Source organism: Dermacentor silvarum, chromosome 4 (genome assembly GCF_013339745.2).
Source record: "Dermacentor silvarum isolate Dsil-2018 chromosome 4, BIME_Dsil_1.4, whole genome shotgun sequence".
Lineage (NCBI taxonomy): Eukaryota > Metazoa > Arthropoda > Arachnida > Ixodida > Ixodidae > Dermacentor > Dermacentor silvarum.
In genome coordinates, this window is record NC_051157.2 from 148,611,010 (window position 1) to 148,626,292 (window position 15,283).

The 15,283-nt window shown below is 43.6% G+C and overlaps 1 protein-coding gene across 4 annotated transcripts in view; it reads left to right on the top strand.

The window, feature by feature from the left end:
* Positions 1-1,676: 1,676 nt before the first annotated feature.
* The window catches only part of LOC119450732 (uncharacterized protein KIAA0930), a 29,745-nt gene continuing 16,138 nt past the window's right edge, over positions 1,677-15,283 (top strand). For 2 of the 4 annotated variants that reach the window (XM_049666174.1, XM_049666175.1), the window contains exons 1-5: positions 1,677-1,825; positions 4,598-4,749; positions 5,962-6,141; positions 10,930-11,031; positions 12,004-12,261. In XM_049666174.1, the coding sequence (XP_049522131.1) occupies positions 1,717-1,825; positions 4,598-4,749; positions 5,962-6,141; positions 10,930-11,031; positions 12,004-12,261 (801 nt within the window). In that variant the 5' untranslated portion in view covers positions 1,677-1,716. The remainder of the gene's footprint in view (positions 1,826-4,597; positions 4,750-5,961; positions 6,142-10,929; positions 11,032-12,003; positions 12,262-15,283) is intronic. The other 2 variants (XR_007466520.1, XM_037714245.2) reach the window with 1 other exon arrangement.

Consider the following 15,283-nt stretch of genomic DNA (forward strand, 5'->3'; position numbering starts at 1 on the left):
AGCTTTGCGATGGCAAAAGTCAGGAGCCCTGAATTTTGCCCTTTCTACATGGACGAGCTTGTAGGGCCGACGCGGGCTCGCTACAAAGAAAAGGTCGGAATGTGCGACGGCGTGGACCCATACTAGCTGCACGTTGGCGTGGATAACACACCCGGCCACGACGTACGTGGATATTATTCATTATCTTGTCCCGTCCACGAGCAACGTCACGCTGAACGAAATAAAGGCTTACAAATCACTGAAGGCGCACAATTACTTCACGAGCGGTTGGATGAGGAAGGTTGCAGCGAAGCGCCTGTCGTCGGGTCTTACCATCGTCCTCGGCGAGGTGAGTCAATGAAAGCATATCTTCCTTGGCGTGCGGCAGAGAAAGCTATCTCAGTATTTTTTGTGCTGCTCCATTCAGGGACAGCTTTCTTGCCACAAAGGTTCACCTATATGCACTTTTTCCCCAAGCTTCAAAACGTGTGTTCGTTTCTTTCTGCGAGTTTTGGTTTAGAGTTAGGTGCATGTCCGTGCATGTGAATTTTGTTGCGTTAAATAGAAGTAGCCCACTATATTAAAAGCATGCAGACATTCAAATATTGCTTAGCATATCGCTAAGTGAAGCACACATACCAAGAAATGACGATGCGAAGCAGTTTGTAGGCCGTTAAAAAAAAAATGGAGTTTTCCGTGCTAAAATCACGATCTAATTGTGAAACACGCGGCAGTGGAGGGTTCCGGGATAATTTTGACCGCCCTAGAGTTCTTTAACGTGCACTACAACACAAGTACACGGGCGTTTTTCAGAGCGGTAAAGGCGACTATGCGTGTGGGAGCGGGCGGTCACCAACCAGTACGGGGCTTTCGCTGCCGCCCTTTTACGATCATGCGTGATGTGCAGTGTTTTGGCGTGTTATATACTCGCCCGAAACGAAGTGACGACACGCACGTTGTTCAGGTCTTTCCGATTTATCCGGGAAAGCCACAGGCACCGACGTTTCTCCGACAGCATTCTTGTGCGTTCGCACTGCCATGTTATTACGTTTGGTGTGGACCTACGCCCGGTTCTGCGTAGCTCGGCTTCGTGGCAGTGGTACCTCTTGTGCGGCAACCGAAAATCGCGCAGATTGGCATGATCACGACGCGAGAAGGAACTTCGGATCAACAACGCGTCAGCGCGCACAGCCTGCCCCAGCACGCTTCCGCAGGCCCGCAGGTGCCTAAAGATGGCGGACAGGCTCGCGGACCGGTGCGGAAGTGACGCACGTGCAAACTATTACACCGGGCTGCGTGAAGATCAGCAAGTGGCTCAATGCTTACACATACTACACTGTACACATACTTAGACAACTCTCAGATAAGTTTCTGCGTGATTTTTCTTTCTTTAGGCTCGGTGGTTGCTTTGCGTGCGTAAGCTTTCAACTTATGTGTTGTACAGCGAAACAAATGCGGGAGAAATTTCGTTATCACCAACGTCACTTGGCTGTCGCTGTGGTTTCTACGTTATCACCATAAAGTTATCACGAAGGCCGCGCACCGTGACAGCCATGGCGCCAGCTGACCATGCAGGAAGTAAAAATCGCTTTTATTCATGGAAGAAGGAATTTCCTTCCTCCATGCTTTTATTTCTTCCTCCATGCAGCTGATTGTGCGTCTGGGCCAGTCTGGCCCGAAAGAGGTAGAAGCTGAATAGAAGACAAGACTAGCCAAGATTTGAGCGCTTTCTATGTCATGGCAGACGACGCTCGAGATGGGAAGTCCGGCTCCAACGCGTTATCCAGCGTGTTTGCGGAAATATCTCAGCTGCGTTCACGTGAAGCCACGGACATCACACCGTCCGGTAAGTGCGCGTGCAGGAGTGTGTGCGTCGCTGCTTTTGCGAGTGGCGTTTCCAGCGCGCGTGCGCCCCGCACTCCCGAGTGATGACTGCGGGGCTTCCTACGATGACGCTGCCTCTAATGTCCCGTGACTCGAGGCAATCACGCCCGCTGTGCCTACTTGGGGGTTTTGAGGCAATTTGTGACCGCAGGAAGTCGTTGAGCTTTCATCGCCACGGCGATTTCTTTGCGAGTGATGTTGCTTTGTGCGTCTATATGACGTTAGACTGAAAGCGAAACGATCACGAGTTTCATGCGATTGCACAATCGTTGTGGAGGCAGTTTTGAGGCCGAAACGCGCCGCGCATTGTATGGGAGTCCTTCGCTGGGAGGGAATAACAGATTAGAGGGGTGGGTGAATTAAACGGAACTAAGCGGAGTGAAAGTGATCGCTGCATATGAAATAAACCTGCGATAAAGCAAAGTACACATTCGGCGCGATACTGCATATTCTCTTGAGAAAAAAAACAGTGGTCATAATATTTCCCAGTGTACGATTGTGTGTTATCTGTACGAGTGCGCGAGCTTGCTGTCAAATTTAGGTTGCAAAGGAATGCTATATTTCGCCTATTTCGTAACAGTATATCGCTTACGTTTTTCGTATATAGCTTGTATATTGAGGCTGAAGATTATAAATGCTTATATTTTCGGTGCATCCGCTTGATATACATGAGGCGTATTAGAGAACGCACTGTTTATTTAAGTCTCGAGTCACTCTTTGAATACAAATTATTCTTCAGCCTTTCTCGATAAGGTTTTCGTAAGCGCGTACTATGTAATTAAAAGTCAACTATATATGTTAATTACTGGATTTGTGTGACTCGCAGCGCCGTTTTCTGATACCGAGCTGATTGAACCAAACTAGCAAAACATCATTATCTCCTTCAGTCATAGTGTACACATTGTGAACGCAACCTAGCTGTTTTTGACATAGTTCTGTCCAGTAGTGACAAAGAAAAGCCACGGACATGGAACTGTGGCTCAACTGAACCCTCTGCTTACATACACAGTGTGTTTCTGCGCTATTCTCCTGTACGATGAACAAGCATCTGGAAACACTACATAATTCCATTTTAAGATGCTGCCACCAGACAAAGTCACGGTGGTAGGATGATCCCTTTACTTGAGACCTCGTAATTACAGAGCAATTTTGAAATCAAAGTCTTCACGGCTTTTACCGTGTGTTGGAACTTTTTATTTGGCGTAGCCGACAGGATTTAAATCTACATTCGAATATTCCGGCATGACCATTTTGTTTCCACGTGGTCTGAATTCTTAGCTTTGCAAAGTTGCATGGCATTTGTGACACATCTTTATGTATTTAGCGACATCTGCCTTCGTGGCTTTCCAAGTTAACTACACATAAACTGCCATCTGTTGAATGCAGCAGCAGTGCTAAATTATTCAAATTGGTCGTGCATACTTTCATATCATATAGTTAGGTGACAGAGTATACTAGGGCTTAAATTGCCTCGATCCCTTCAGTGGAGGAGGGGCCCTCATGGGGCGGTGACCAGTATAGCAGCATGCTCACTCTCACAAACGCTCATATATATATATATATATATATATATATATATATATATATATATGAGAGTAGACAAATTGCATGCATATTTGGTATAACACAGCACTCATAATGCTCAACTAAACGAATGACAATTAACTGGTAACCTAAAGAAACCAAGGTGAACCTTCACTAATTCACGAGCAGGTAGCTTCATTGTCAGGTGTCTCATGACACAGTATGCTGTGCTGAGAATCTTAGTTGAACAAGGTGGGTGACCGTCAGGTTCATGTGCAGTGCTTCGGGGAAATGCATGCAGCAGTAAGAGAATACCTGCTATCCTACTTTTGCTCGGGCCACATAAACCGATAAATCACAATGAAATCATTAATTGAAAAATTGGAGATCTAGAACTGCCCCGCACAAGGCAGTAGTGGTAATAAAATCGCTTACAACGCTTGTTGAACGGGTGCCGCAGTGCTACAGTTACCTGCTGAGGGTGGAGCCAGGCCCCCCCTGGCTTTAACCACTGGAGTATACTAATCCAGCCACTCGACTGTGCAAGACTAACTGTGTGAATGTCGAATGGCAGTACACGTACTACACAACTTGACATTAATAGTGGCATTCACTTCCGTGTATTGACGCTAGTGCCGTGTCAGCTCTTTGGCTAATGTTCAACCACCTCTTTTTTCTTTAGTTGTTATGTTACCTGTTATATCAGAGACTACAAATACAGAGAATGCATAAAGGCAGCAAATGGCAACAATAATAGCTGTTTACAAACCTTGTCTGGTGACGCTAGCATCAAAATTAGTTCCTTAAGATTTTATTTTATATTACGTGAAGATTTTCTGATGAAAACAATTCATTCCAAATGAGATTGTATGCCAGTATAGTTGAAACTGAATTTTACAGACAAAATTTGATTGCCCAGTCATAAGCCATATATTTTAATTATTTTCAAACCCAAATTTGTGAACTAAGTATGAATGTTGAGTACAGAACCCTATGCCCCAATGCAGCATCTGAAAAATAATCCTTCACAGATGTATGACCAATATCTTTTCTTTCCACAGAAGTTGTAGATGTAGCAAAATGCATTGTACCGTTCTTTCCAAGCTCCACTAGTGTTTGGCTGTTGTCATCTTATATGACGGTGTGCTCTTCTATGCTACTGCAACAAGCTGTCTATGGCAAGTGGAAGTTTGCATTGTTTTGCATGCAGGCTTCGTTGTCGTGACAAGTGCCAGTTTCTGGATGGACATCTTTATCCGGCACTTTTTGTGCACTGAGGGCGTGGACCAGCATGATGACCTTGTGTTCTTTGTTAAGAAGACGGCATCCAAGGCAGCTCGACGCTATGTTCCACGCCTGGAGGTGAGATTGACAGCACCGTCAAGGGTGCAGGTTTTTCCATGGCAAAGAGCAAGTGCAGTGTGTGGAACACATGGTGGTAGTGACATCGATTGAATATTTGAGCTCTGTATTTCGTAGGGAGGCTGCGAAATGAAATCTCAAGTTAATCCTTCCTTCAAAGAAAGTGATAACAGAAATCCAGAACATGAATTCTGTGTCTTATTTGGCCTTTCTTGCACATTTACCCATTACATAAAAAAAAAAACACAAGTATTGCTTTCGCATTATATCAAAATTTCAGATTTATAAGATTTGTCATGTTTTATTTTCCCAAAATATAGCTTTATCAGTCAGGGAATAAATTGTATTGAATATGTTATGATGGCCCCATCATGTGCAGTTTATTTTTGCACATGTTCACTGCAAGAGTTGGTAGTGCTAAGGTGACCAATCATCGCACGCAGCATATTGTTATATGCAATATCATCCTAATGAAGTAGTTTTACTGCGTTCATGGCACTGATCGGCTTGTTAATTTTACCTGCCCCCATTATCGCCAGCCAATTATTCGACCACTTCAGGATGAAGGACTCTCCCCAGGGATTTCCCAATCACCCCCTTTCTTACACCAGCTTACCCTATCTTATTATGCCTGCGAAATTGCTAGTTTTGTCGCATCCAATAGTTGTCTGCTGTCCTCAGCTGTTCTTTTCTTTCTAGGCACCCATTCTGTAATTATTTTAGACAACTGTTTATCTGCCATGCGCATTACACATCCAGCCTCACTCTATTTCCTCCTCTTAATCTCAACTAAAGTATCTGTTACTCAAGTCCATTTTCTACTCCACAGTGCCATATTTCTCTTTATCATTGCTACCTTTTGCCTCAGTTACTCATAGATAAACCACCTTTCAAATGTCAAGCAGACGTGCACTGACAACAGAAATTACTTTAGGCTTGGTATAGCATCCTTATAACCTTCAGACCAAAGCGTTTGTCTCATGCCTTTCTCAGGATCAAGACATGTTTAACTAGCACTAAAATTCTATGAACGAAAAGCATGCTGGACACGACACCAGATTTCAACTGTTTGAAGTCCATCCATCGGGTCCTGTGTGCCTCTTGTTCTATTGCTGTGGGTTTTTTTGGGGGGGCGCTAGTTAAATGTGTCTAAATCTTGAAATACTTTCCGAACTAGCCCAGCTTTCTTCCTCAGTAGTGTTCCTTCTTCAGACGACCGTGCAGGTGTTTCGTCGCAACTCCAAGAAGCTGCCCATAGCTGACTTGGATCTGCACTGGGAGGAGACAGTGTACCTGAACCTGATAGTGCAGCAGCTGGAGTACACGCTCACAGCAGCCGCATGCCTCCGCACGGGGAACCAGCATTTGCAGGTGCTGCGGCGACGCTCTCAGGTGGGTCACATGTCGCACTGATTGCCAGGGCTGGCCCAAAAAATAATGGTGCAGACATGTAGTCTGTACACTTGTAGCACAGTCAAACCTCGATATAATGAACACGGATATAACGAATTATCGGATATAACGAAGTAAACATAAAAATTTCTCGCCAATAGTGTGTAGCGAATATATGCTTATAACGAATATCGGATATAACGAATGTATTTTCGTGTCGGATACGACTTCGTTATAACGAGGTCCAACTGTAATGTAGACAGTTCGGCGAGCTCATAGAATTTCTGACAATAAGCCATAAGAAAAATAGTGCTGATGGGCTGTTTCATAAATGAAAACACTTGGGACTGCCATCTTTCTTCCAGCTGATACAAGAAAGAGTTGCCAATCAGGGCCAACATTTGAAGGAGCAGAGAGCTTTAGTTTGCCCGTGTACGCATTAGTTATCTGAGATGTGAATGGCAGAAGCAATGCCGGTAGCAACACCGTGGGCACTTTGTCCAACCTCAATGGGTTAGGCACATTTCGATGCAAACATGTCTAGTGGCCCATTGAGCAAGAAAACCGGTGGTTTCTGTAGCAGTGAAACTTCCCATTGGCTGCGACGCCACGTCACGAGTGCGCCTCGCACACTTGTGACTTGGCACCTGCTGAAAGGGAACACCTGCTGCCGTGATATTTCGTGACGGAAGAGGGCATCGCCGCGATGACACGTTGCTCTCGCTCTTGGAAGCCTGTGTTATCCCCACGTTCCTGGTCCGTGCCTGCATTCTAACTCTGCCTCGGTAAGGCCAAGTCAAAACACGCCAAGTGTCTCAACGCGCTCAGCAGCATTCAATCGAACAGTAACACTTTCGCTTTCACAACTCGTAAGAATTTCTCAGGTGTCCTCGGATTTTGTTGTCATACGTGGGCATTCTCATTGCAAAAAAAAAAAACAAAGAAAAAAAACTGTGTCAGCAATTACATTGCAGCCAACACCATCAGCTAAGTAGAATACAATTGGTCATTGCAACAATGGCTGCAGATCCTCTCTGGTTAAACTCTACTCACAAAACGGTGCTGCGAACGTGGCCACTCACGTCAGCATCTCCAGTAACTCAGTATTCTATGAATGGCAGTATGCCATACAGACAGGCTATAACTTCCTATTATTGATGGTTTACAGATGTTCATAGAATAATGGAGTGTACGGTGGTCTATGGAAAGGCAGAATGGAAAAAGCTATTCCACGTATTCTTGGTGTGTTGGCAGTCTAGACAGCTACTTGAAAGCGGTGCTATTGAAAGGAGGTGCATAGGCCAACAGATTCCTGTTGCCAGGCTTTTTCCTGCTGCAGCTCCCCCAGTCTGCATAACTCGAGAGCAGCACAACTGGATTCAGGTCGGCACAAAGCACAAAACTAAATGTTGAGAATGGAGCAAGCGTGGAAGAGAACCGGAGTGCTTTCCAACAGCTACGAAGAGGCTGGTTGTCATCGAAACCTTCTTAGTACCGTGGTTCATGCTAGATTTGTTGATGTGGATTTCTTCAAACATGACACATATCCACAACTGGGATTGGCCACGCAACAAAGAAATGAAATTATTTGCACCAGATAACAAGACTTAGCAAGAAAGAGAAACATATATTTGGATGAGGAATTATAGACAAAAAATTTGAAATTGAGTAGTGGTTTATAAAAGAATGTGTAACAAAAAGAAATTGCAGCAGAGACGGTACATCGGTAACTTGCAATGCACAACAGTGGGACAAAGAGAGACACACACGTGCTGCACAGATTAGAATAGACAAGGTATTGATCATGAACCAATTAGCCCAACAGTGTATTCTTGAGAGACTGTACCATTAGCAACATAACCTGCTGGAAGCTTCAATGAACTTGTAGAGTGTGGTGCAGAGCTGTGTAGCTCCAAGAGATAGTACATCTGGAACACTTACGGAAGTTGTTCACTCAACAAGCACATCATCAAGTCGTCAACAAGCTCATTTCCCTTGGTACCTTTCGGTCATGTTAAACTGGTTGTTAGGGGTGGGTTAATAATTGAGGCTTTCGAATACCCAATCCAATAATGTCATATTTGATTCGGTCTTTGAATTGAATAGTCTCTTTTTTTAAATGCGAATATTTTTCGAATACATTTCTAATTTTTCAAAATGTCAACTGCACCCAAAAGAACATAAAATTGGAGCAATAGTAAGGTAAGTTTTCACCTCCGCGGGCATAGTGTAGACATGAAAGCAAGACAACTTGCATAATGGAGCAGGATATGTCACTTAGGTAGCCATACTTTACAAGCTGTACATCGAGAATTCCCGCTCTCTGAAAAGCCCTGTGAATGCAAAGAAACTACTTGTTTGCTCCTAATGCTCCATTTATGCTTTTAATAAACAACGCTTTGTAATGTACTATGTAATGACAGAAACTGGGATGGGAACATCGTTTTATATTAATTGTGGTAACGGCTATTCATTATTCAAAAAGTATTTTATGTTCGATTCGTTTCTGGAACTATTCCATTTGGTTTCAAAAATCGCTATTTGCACACCCCTGCTGGTTGTTCACTGTGGTTGAGATGTTAGTGCAATGCACAGGATTCACTTTATCAATGGTCCCCCAGTTCGAGTTGCTAGTTAATTTGCTCTTGCCCTGCTACTGTTTGCTAGCCTTCTGGTTACACCAAGTTTCCACTGAACTCCCTTTGTTGCAAACACGAGAAGCTGGACAGCTAGAGTTTTGCAAGTGCAACTAACTTCCACAATTTATATTTATGTACGCTTGTTGCCTAACATGCGTGTCATACTGATTTGTGTATGTGTCATACTGATTTGTGTATGCGTGTCATACTGATCTTTGAATTTGAATTTGCCTTTATTTCCATAAACGTACAATTTATGGGGGATTTAAGGAAAAAGTTACGCACAGCAACTTGACGGGCCTTAAAACCCAGTCTGAGGGCAGCAGCGGCAGGCGCAGGCGCTAATTCAGGACTGACAACAAAAATACATTTGAATACAATGCAATGTTGGCTTAAGCTTATGCCATAAAAAAATCATTATAAGAAAAACACTACAAACAGAAAATAGCAGTTTTATACATGAGCAAACAAAAGCGGTGAAAAAAAATTGATCATGATCAATTATCACTGAAAAACTTATACAAACGCGAAAAAGGACAAGAAATGACATCAATGTTATTGTGCATGAGTGTGTTTAAGAAGCATGGTAAGCGATGATGTAACATTTGAAAAGCATAGTTAGTGCGAGGACATGGTACATGCCAGTGTTCAGGTGACCGTGTGCTGTATTCTGTTCTATTTCTAGTTAACTGCGTTAAGGACGTAATGTATGACTGATTTTGTTTCACGTCTTTTCGATAGGCTAACGACAGTCTAAAAGTCTAACAAAGAGTGCAGCGTGAGTAATTTAAGTTGTTTGAAGAGAGGTGCAGTATGAGCATCTGCTGGAGCATTGAAAACAGTACAAATTACCTTTTTTTTGCAGCAGGAACAATCGGTTTATGTTGGTAGCAGATGTTGTACTCCACACCAGACAGCAGTAGTGTATGTGACTCAGAAGAAGAGCATTATATAAGAGAAGTTTGACTTTGCGTGGTAGCGGTTTTAAACTGACCAGTATTCCAGCTACTTTGACAAGTTTACCTGCAAGGAAGTCTATGTGATCATTCCATGACATATGGCTATCAAAAAACACACCAAGCGTTTTTGCAGACCGGACAAGCTCAATTCTTGAAGAGCCTATAAAAATGTCTGACTCTAAGTTCAAGCATTTATTCTTGGCTTGAAATAAAATAGCTTTGGTTTTGTCAGTATTAATTTTTAAGCCATTATCCTGTGACCATCTATGTATTTTAGCAAGGACAGAATTTGCAGTTAATGTTATGCTTGAAATATTGTTTGACGAAAAAAGCACAGTAGTATCGTCTGCGTAGATTATATATTTTGGTTCACTATCCACGAGAACAAGGTCGTTAACATAGACGTTAAAAAAGGGGGCCTAGTATGCTCCCTTGGGGAACTCCAACTTTTACTTGTTTGATTTGGGAGCAGATGCCATTAATTTCAACAAGTTGACTCCGCTGCTTTAAATAAGATTTGACTATATCTAGAGCAATACTGCGAATACCGTAGTACTCTAGGTTCTTTAATAAAAGTTCATGGTCAAGAGAGTCAAACGCTTTACTGAAGTCGATTAGTATACCGAGCGTGAGTTGCTTTAATTCAATGTTTCTCAATACCAATTCCTTTTGCTCTAGTAAGGCAAGCTGGGTTGACCTTCCACTTCGGAAAGCATACTGACAGTCGGTTAGAAGGCTGTGTTTTTCTAAGAAATCTGAGATACGCTGAAATATTATTTATTTATCTGGCATCTGTTTATTGGCCTCATTCATTTACCTGTTCATCTCGGACTGCATCACCGCCTTGTGCGCCTGTTCAGAACTCAGTATAGTCTGTGGATCCTGTACTCGCCTTTTATCTCTCCATGTTCTGATGTCTCTTTGACTATATATAGAGGCCTTGTGTACTCACTTCAGCTCACTCTGCCCTAGATTTTTCAAACCATTGATGTTTATTCTTGCACTATAAAATTTATTGCTTATTATGTGAAAACGAGTAGTCGTCACCGTTATAGGGTGACTAAACCACTTTCTTTTATTTTTTTTTATTTTAAAGAAACAAGAACGCTTGATGAGCTTGCTCTTGCAGCCAAGTTATGCTGATGGCATTGGGTTTGAAGCCTCATTGGTCTATTTGGTGTGTCTTGCAGCGTGTGTATGCCTCTCCTACGCGGCATAGCATGGAGGACAAAGGGGACACGGAGGAAGTGGCCTACCCGGACATCTTCTTTGCTGTTGACAACTACGAGGAGGTTAGCACATCAGCATTGAAGGTTATGAGCCAGCCTTGGTTCATATCTGTAGGCTTCTTTCAGTTGTGATGGTAGCTAAGTGAATTATGCATAGGGCTCATCGTGTTCAGTGCTTATTTTTTCAATATAAAATGTACTTGTAAGTTTCAATACACAGGCAGAATCCCTATCTTATTTATTTATCTGTTTGCATACAAGTTTTAGTTTGTTTTTTTTGGTAACAGAGTAGTAGATTCCTTTTAAAGGAGTACTGACAAAAAACTTTTGCCTCCCTTTTATTTCTTTATTGAATAGCTGTCAACCCAGTAATTATACTATGGAGCCTCAATTGCTCAAGAGCGCAAAAAGTAGCTTTGCTACTTTTTGATGCGACCAGTTAAATTACCTTTTATTGCAACTAGTTTAAAACACCTGCCAAGTGCAGTGTGGCTTTGGAGATGAGGCAAGAAACTATTTGCATCACCAAAACCTGACGTGGTGGTCTTGTGGTACCAGGCAGCACTGACATGTACACAAACCCTATGGTCATGCTGCCAGAAGCTGAATCCATCCATCATACTTGGCAGGATAACTTGGCAAGAGAGGACTCCCCTGCATTTCCAACGGAAGCGCACAGTCAGAGGGGCCAAATTTGGCAAGTTTCGACGGCACGGTCATCGTGTGGCCTTAAATCACTGCACCGAGCTGACCGGAATGCCCACGAGTTGTTTGTGATTCCACATCACCACAACCTCCAGTTTCGTTGATGTGTATAGTTTCCTGCTTCGTGCGCGAAGCCATGCTGCTCTTGGCCCACATCCTGAACTGGCCGCCTAAAAGCTGACATAATTAATTATTTGTGGTTCTCTAGAGCACTTCAGTTTTCATTCGGTAATTATGGAGTACATGGCTGTCTAGTAAAGACAACAAAGCGGGACACAACATTTTCATGTTAGCACTGGATATGAGCCTGATGAGAACTCCGCTTCCCAGGCTTTCCAAGGGCTGAACCTGAGGCCGGGTGAGCTGCTGTGCGTGGAGCTGTGCGCTCGGTGTCGTGATAGCCCCCAGGCGGCGCTACTGTTCCTGGGGTGCGTGGCGCACGAGCCCCTTGCTCGGACCCTGGCCCGTGCCGACGCTTCCTCGTCTGCCACGCCACGGGGCCGGTGCCACTTTGTGGGCCTGAGGGGGCCCCAGGGGAGGGGCCAGGCACAGGTGGCGCTGAGGAGGGCGGCGGCTGTACCCTCACAGGTCAGTCTGATAGCTACACAATGGCTTCTAACCATGGGCAGTAAAACCTTTTTCAAACAGGAGTACATTTATTTCCTAATGTGAAAATAAGCTGCAAGTATACTAAGTCATCCGTATGTGTTCAAGCATGAATCCATACTAACTAGATAAGCTGACCTTCAGTATATTTACGTTGTGCTTCAAGCACTGCTTTTCCAATATAACAAATTAAATAGGAAATGTTCCTCATTGATACCAGAATCTAACAAATGTACGCTTATAATTTACCGTATTTCCTCGCGTAATGAATGAACGCACCCCCAACTTTGCTACTGTGCGGTCCCACGATCGAACGGCCATGCCATGATGAGAGCCAGGACAAGAGAGAACACTGGCGGGATGCATGCGGTAAGAACAGGCTGTGCATTATTACGGTGCTTGAGACCTGACTGAAGCAGCGACCGCGATAACTCTCAGCCTGCTCTTACTGCATGCTTGCCGCCAGTGCCGGCGTAAAGGCACCGCGCAGGCTCGAGAGAGAAAGAAAAGCAGCTGTTGGCTCTCCGCAACAGTACTAAACGCAGTTTAAAGACTCTACTCCAACTTAAAGGAGAGAGTGTGCGCTCATTGCGTGACAGGTCGCGGCTTTTGGGAGTAGTGTTACTGTATATGCTCCCTCCTGTAGGGAGCGTATACAGTAACTCTATTTTGGAAAGTCCCAACTGAAGGAGGGGCGGCTAGCACATGGTCAGTGTAATCTGTTGCTCGCTTTTCTGTGTGCGATGGGCCCAAAGTCGAGTTATACGCCTGCTGTAGGACAGAGAGTTTATCTGCTCACAAAGAGGCAACACTGATCAGATACCAGTAAACTTTGACGGGCCGATGAGCAGGACGGTCGAGCAAAGAGACGCACGCAGCGTGCTTGTGAAAACAGTTGCCGAAAAGCAGTGCTTTAACATGATGTTTGCAATAACGGCAGAAGGCCGGAAGCGGCTGCGAGGACGAACTGTTGAGGAACCACAATGTGGATGTAGTGGTGGTTTGGTGGTTTCGACGCATGTAGAAGTGCAAGAAAAACCCTGTTACGGTTTTCAAATAACTTGCGTCTATTTTTACGGCAAAGATAAGTTATCTAATGCATGTTTCAAATAATTACCATCTTAGTTTTCAATTTCTGCTGTTTCGAAAAAGTTCCAATAAAATTTATCCCGCATAATGAACGCACCCCCCAACTTTGCTTCGATTTTTTTTTTTTTTGAAAAAAGTGCGTTCATTACACGAGTATATACGGTACGTTGCACATGTCGAAGGCATTTTTGTTCTGCATGCAACTTCATAATAATGAGATTCAGCTGTATTTTCATGTTCTTTTCTTTTCTCTTTTGCACATTCGCTGCTATCGGGGTTGTTCTATTGCACGAGTTGTGCTCCTGATGTTACAAAACCCTGACATTTTGAATGTCATAGTCTTTTCCATAAATACCTGCCAGTCATTCCGAAGCGCTGAAATGTAGCGTAATGTTTGCAGCATATGTTATTGAATTTATACGGTCACTACAAGCGAATCTTGGAGATTTGGCAATGCACGTATTGAAAGTGCTCAGATGCAAGCGCCGTGAGTCAGTTTGACGAGCGGCAACTGCGCTAATGAGGAAACTTCTTGATAAGAAAATGTGCCGACACTTGTGCTGCTTTTCACCTTCCCAACAAGAGAGATCGTCAATTGAGAATGTGAGCACAGCAGAGCACGCATGTGCAAGTCAGGTGCAGCAGCTCCGCGTCGCAGCATAAAAGTGACGTCTGCATCATTCGTCTGTCCTCTCGTCTCTCTTCCCTGTTCAGCTATAAGTGTGGAACAACGTCCCCACTATTATTCCTCGCCACCCAAGCCATGTGTGCTTTATGATTATGGGGCGCATATGCATCTCGTTGATTGTGGTAACAGTGTCCTTCACTTTCGTTTCATGGCAGGCCTTTAATCCTCTACCATTCACATAATTTTAATGTAATTAGCATTCTTTGGGAACTTCACCTAATTTGCGGTATGTCTGTCTGTTTGTCCTTGCTAACCTGGTTCATCCCAACTTGGGTCACTGGTAATGTGGGTATGTCTCCGAGAGGAAAGTGCGAGATAAGAGCCTAGTGGCAGTACAGGCCTCATATGAACATGACGCGTTTCAGGTAGTGGCAGTATTGTGTGTCGCTGCATTGTGTCAGTGCTAATCGCATTAACGTCGACAGTTATCCCGAGATGATTTCTGCCAGAATGTTTTTTTGGAAGGACATTCCGAAAAATACAAACTTTTTGAACTCCTCGGTGAATTCGGCTGACTGAAGAAAACGAGCAATGCGAGTCTCGCCTTTTATATCCTCTTGGGGCACCATTTCATTACATCAGGTAGGAATTCAATGTAAACACTTTTTTCTTTTACATATTCAGCATCATTACAAAACGCAACATTGGAGCAAATTTAAAAGCTTATAATTTTTCACTTAGTTTCATTGCATCCACAAATGTAAACTGCGCGACTTAAACTAAAAAGACGGTACTGGAAACAATATCGACCACAGGGAAGAGAAAGCTTGTCATCCACCAGACAGTAGCCAAAGCTACGAAGGAAAGCCAGTATGGGTTTCTCAGTGTTTAAGTTTCCATTGTAGCTTTGGCTACTGTTGGGTGGATGAGTGATTTTTTCGTCTATGATTCTTCCTCCACCTGTGGGCTTCCGCAGAACTGATTTCTAAAATAAACCTCATAATCTGCCATGTGCTCAAAAAACACCTAACCACCTCAATAACATGTCGAAACTTGCCCGTTATAAATGATTAGAAGCTAAAAACGCTAGAAGAGCCATGTTCACTACAACTGTAAAAATCTGGCTATCTTTTGAACATTTTTTTGGTAATGATATGGTAGGTGAAGGGTTTCCTGAGTGATCAAGTAAACAAAAAAATTGAGCTAGGAAGTTTTCTGAATATTATAAAATGCTCCTCAATCTCATGCAAATTACGGTCTTCAGATGATTCCCAACACTCTTCCAAG